At 36.3% G+C, this 4,881-nt stretch overlaps 1 protein-coding gene across 1 annotated transcript; it reads left to right on the top strand.

Moving 5' to 3' along the window:
- Positions 1 to 1,880: 1,880 nt before the first annotated feature.
- Positions 1,881 to 3,632, top strand: LOC117591651 (putative amidase C869.01). The gene has a single exon (XM_034284975.1). It carries the CDS (start codon positions 1,881 to 1,883, stop codon positions 3,630 to 3,632), a length of 1,752 nt encoding a protein of 583 aa, XP_034140866.1.
- The last annotated feature ends 1,249 nt before the right edge of the window (positions 3,633 to 4,881 follow it).

The raw sequence follows: 4,881 nt of genomic DNA, 5'->3' as shown, positions 1-4,881 counted from the left end.
TAGGTTCAACATATAAGGGTCAGTCCAGTTCTTTTTCTTTAAATTTAAAGGTAATTTCAAAAATGTGGTACGCGAAATGTTTCACGAAAGGAGATCATGTAGTAGTAACTCTACATCCACGAGTAAGTAAGAAATCCGGCTATTTACGCAAAAGAACCACTTCTTCCATCAACGAAATAGTAAAACTATATTGAAACACTAAAATGTTAATAGCTCTTCTGGAGGCGTTTCGATCCATCTTTTTTTCTCTTATTATTTATTTAGTCAGCCAAGAAAATGCTGGTTTTCGAGTATAGCAAAACCCTTCTGCATTCAAGTACGCCTCCAAAATACTTCCATCTGAGAGCTACGTGTTTTTCTTTTTTGGAAGCAAGGTTTTATTGAACCATGTGCTACCATCGCTATATATGCATTCATTACTGCGCGGCATTAAGTTCATCTGGTTTTAGTAGAAATTAACGCCTTTTCCTACTAATGTCATGATATACTCATATACTTATTGGGGCTCAATCTATTTTAAGTGTAGCCAGCCTAGGTAGTTTTTCCATGAAATGCTTTCATTCTCAATCATCCATAATTATTTATGAGCCACCCCCAGCTCCCACCCTAGAATTGAGTGTTAGTAATGTTATTCATACTAGTTTCTCAGAGATCAATGAAAAGCAAAAATGTATTACTTTCAAGGCTATCAAATTTGTAGGTTCTTACGCTAGTGAATATTACTTTTTAAAATTGTTTCAAGTTTCTATTCTCAGAGATGCAAGGGAAAGGTAATTTAATAATACAGAAACAGAGTACTGGAAAAATATTATCAATTTTGCCCGACGTAAAGAACCAGCACTTTCTTCTCTTTTTGACCTCAAGGAATATATTCTGAATTTTCAATCATTACTACCTTTTACCTTTCTGATTTCTGAATTGTCTAAAGTAACAAACATGATGCAGAATCGAACTGCGTATACGTGATAAGCATTAAGCTTATGGAACAATGCGACATCGGCTCGTCACCACTAATTGTAACGGATAAGATAAATGTCCTTTCCATAAACATTCTAGGGCGCATTCTGAATACACCATATTAATATAGAAAAGATGAGCGGTTACTGCATTACTTGTTCTCTGTTATTTAATCAAAGAGCGGTGAGAATGAGGATTTTAGTTGAAAAAGGTAAGATATGACAAGAGCACCAACGGATCTGAAAAAGAAAACTTATATGCCTTTTTTTCAATTTGCTATCATCCATCTACGTCATGGAGGCAATCTGAAAAATATTGGAACCAGGTTACGGACATTATCGTTCAGAAAATTTCTTCCGCAATAGGGCGGAGTAGAAATTTCAATTCCTTGATAAGGGTGATTTAACTATGTTGAAGATTGTATCAATATCTTCTTATGCAATCGAAGAGTGATTTAACGATATGCGTAAGTGGCTGTCTTTTCTTCTTGAGAAATTCCTATGGAAAAACCCTTTATGATAAAGTAATGACACTTATTAAATTATGTTGATCTTAATTAACTTACTCTTTTGATTCGACGAATAGTGTTTTTAGCATGAGGGTGAAGATGCTATCGCTGCTATTTTGCTTAAAAATATGGCCAATGGCATAATTAGGCTCTGTTGAAAACCAAACAGCGTGCAAAATTTGATAGTAAAACAGGATTATCACAAAATTATTGCCAACACTGGCTAAATTTGCAAATGATATGGGTTATCTTTATATTTTATCGTAATTCTGCTATACGAATGTAGTGGTGTTTTTCAATGGTCGGTGTAATGATAGCATATAGCATTAAATTCATTTATATATGGTAGCTATGTGGCATTATATTCTTTATGGGATTTGAAATGGAGCTCAGATTGGCAGACCATCAAGTAGTTATGAGAATCAAAGACGTTGTGTTATTAGGGCTATCATTGACATCAGTGGAAGCCACGCCAGTTAAAAAAATATGGAAACGGTTTTTAGCCAGTATACCAAGTGAAACCCAAACAGTAAACACGACTACTTTTGTATATCCTCAAACGCAGTCAGGCGAGCTATTCCCGATGGATATGTGTAAAGGTATTACGTTAGAAGATGCCACGATAGACCAATTACAGGGTTACTTTGATAAAGGTCTCCTTACGTCAGAGGATGTTGTGCGCTGCTACCTGGACCGGTATTTCCAACTGAATTCGTATGTCAATGGTATATTGCAGGTCAATCCTGATGCTATTTCAATTGCTCAGGAGAGGGATCGTGAGCGGGCAGCAGGAGTTGTTAGAAGTCCATTGCATGGAATTCCATTTTTAGTTAAGGATAATTATGCTACAAAGGATAAAATGGACACTACTTGCGGTTCATGGATGCTTTTAGGTTCAGTAGTGCCACGAGATGCTCATGTTGTATCCAAATTAAGAGATGCTGGCGCTGTATTGTTTGGTCACTCCACATTAAGTGAATGGGCAGACATGAGATCATCAGATTACTCTGAGGGCTACTCCGCTAGAGGTGGCCAAGCACGTTGTCCTTTCAATCTTACTACCAATCCAGGAGGTAGTTCATCTGGTAGTGCCAGTTCTGTAGCCGCCAATATGATAATGTTTTCGCTAGGAACCGAAACTGATGGTAGTATTATTGATCCAGCGATGAGGAATGGTGTTGTTGGTTTTAAACCCACTGTTGGTTTAACCTCAAGGTCTGGTGTAATTCCAGAGTCCGAGCATCAGGATTCTACTGGACCTATGGCTAGAACTGTCCGCGACGCAATATATGCTTTCCAATATATGTGGGGGGTCGATGAGAAAGACGTGTATACCTTGAATCAGACCGGTAAAGTTCCAGATGACGGTGATTACTTGAAATATTTAACTGACAAAAGTGCTCTGAAAGGTGCAAGATTTGGTTTGCCATGGAAAAAGCTTTGGTCATACGCCAAAACCGATGAAATTCCTAGACTTTTAGAAGTCATTAAAGTTATTGAAGACGCAGGAGCTACAATTTATAATAATACCGACTTTGGAAATTTGGATGTTATTTCAGATAATGGCTGGGATTGGGACTTTGGACCAGCAAATGAGAGTGAATTCACTGTGGTGAAAGTTGACTTCTATAATAACATTAAGTCCTACTTGAACGAATTAGAAAACACAAATATACGCTCCTTAGAGGACATTGTTGCATATAACTATAATTTCACCGGTAGCGAAGGCGGATACAATAATACTCATCCTGCTTTTTCATCTGGTCAAGATTCCTTCTTAGACTCTCTTGCGTGGGGAGGTATCAAGAATGCGACCTACTGGGAAGCTGTAGAATTTGTTCAAAGAACCTCCAGAGATGAAGGCATTGACCATGCACTTAACTACACCGATCCTAACACCGGTGAAAATTTTAAGCTGGATGGTCTTTTGGTTCCAAGTGGCTTGTCAATCACATATCAGCAAGCTGCTAAAGCTGGTTATCCGATGATAACATTACCGATAGGTGTAAAAAAGGCTAATGGCAGACCTTTTGGTCTTGGCATAATGCAATCTGCTTGGCAAGAACCTCAGCTGATCAAATACGGCTCAGCCATTGAAGATTTATTAAGTTACAAATGCAAGCCACAGTATTATGAATATGTGGCAAAAAATATTCCCGTTATATGAGAGCTAAAACGAATAGTTCTAATTTTCACAATCCCAATAATACCCTTATCTTTTTGTTCGTTTTTCACTGTCTCTGCTGATTTTATTGATAGTATGTATCATTTCCCAAAACTTTATATCGTCACTATTGTATCATATATGTCCTTTTTCAGTACAGAAAATATAATTTATTATTTTATTTCAACTCTAAATATATATAAGAGTACTTAAAATGTGTGTATTGGTTATTTGATACATTTAATTATAATTTGTTCGGCAAAAATGATTTCCACTTAAACAATGGTTTCTTAGTTAAAATAATTTAACACTCCAGTGGCAGCAAGGATGGTATTGTCTAACAAATAAGTACTAAATTTGTCTGATTTTATATTTATGAGACGATTTACAGGTTAATGCCGATAATACAGCGTCACTATATTAACTTGTGGACTCCATATAATATTTTAGGGTTTACTGAAGTGTAGCTGCTACACACCTTAATTTAATTCTGGCTGAGGTTTAACTATTCGTAAACACTCTAGTACACAGAAACTGCCGCATAATATCGTAATAAGTAACGAAACTTTAAAGAAAGCCTTCGTTGATCCCTAAATACAAAAGTAACTACCGCTGACTTTTACGCTAAACTTAACTACTCTCTCCCTGACGTCTTACCATTTCTATATTACTAAAATGTCCTTGTGACATATTCGTAGTGGATTCCCTTACCAACTTTATTATATTATATAACCTATACTGATCTCGAATAAAGCGGACTGTAATGTCATCTCATTTTTCAATATTTTATCCTTCCTGTTTTTCCGTTGTTCTTCCGATATGCGTTTACATGGCTACAGAAAACAATTCGAGGACAAGCTTCGAAGCTTCTGGCAAGTTTTGTACTGTGCTTGGCAATTCTTTTAACAATTATAACAACGTACTCTTCAACAACCCAGTCGAGGGTGCTTCAATAATGCAATGTACCAGAGTGAGTCCTTTATCACTTTACCCTCAAGTATTGAACTCACCTCCTTGTGAGGTTTTCTCTTACCAACACATCCTACAAAACTCAATATTGTATGAGAAATCGTCATATACAAAGGTTATTTTACAATGATACACATCTCTGACATAATTATGATCGAAACAATTTTTATGAGTGTCTCGTTTACTTTTTATAATATGTTGCATTAATATTAAGAATCAAAAGTATGGGATTATTCACGAACTCATCTACACATAATTAAATATACGCCTCACAACAGCCAGA

This window comes from Drosophila guanche, unplaced genomic scaffold, assembly GCF_900245975.1.
Source record: "Drosophila guanche unplaced genomic scaffold, DGUA_6, whole genome shotgun sequence".
Lineage (NCBI taxonomy): Eukaryota > Metazoa > Arthropoda > Insecta > Diptera > Drosophilidae > Drosophila > Drosophila guanche.
The sequence above is the reverse complement of the archived record's forward strand: the minus strand, read 5'-3'. Positions and strand labels throughout refer to the sequence as shown.

What these genes read in the sequence shown, in the direction of transcription:
- LOC117591651 (XM_034284975.1), top strand. Translation starts at nt 1,881, where the DNA reads ATGAGAATCAAAGACGTTGTGTTATTAGGGCTATCATTGACATCAGTG.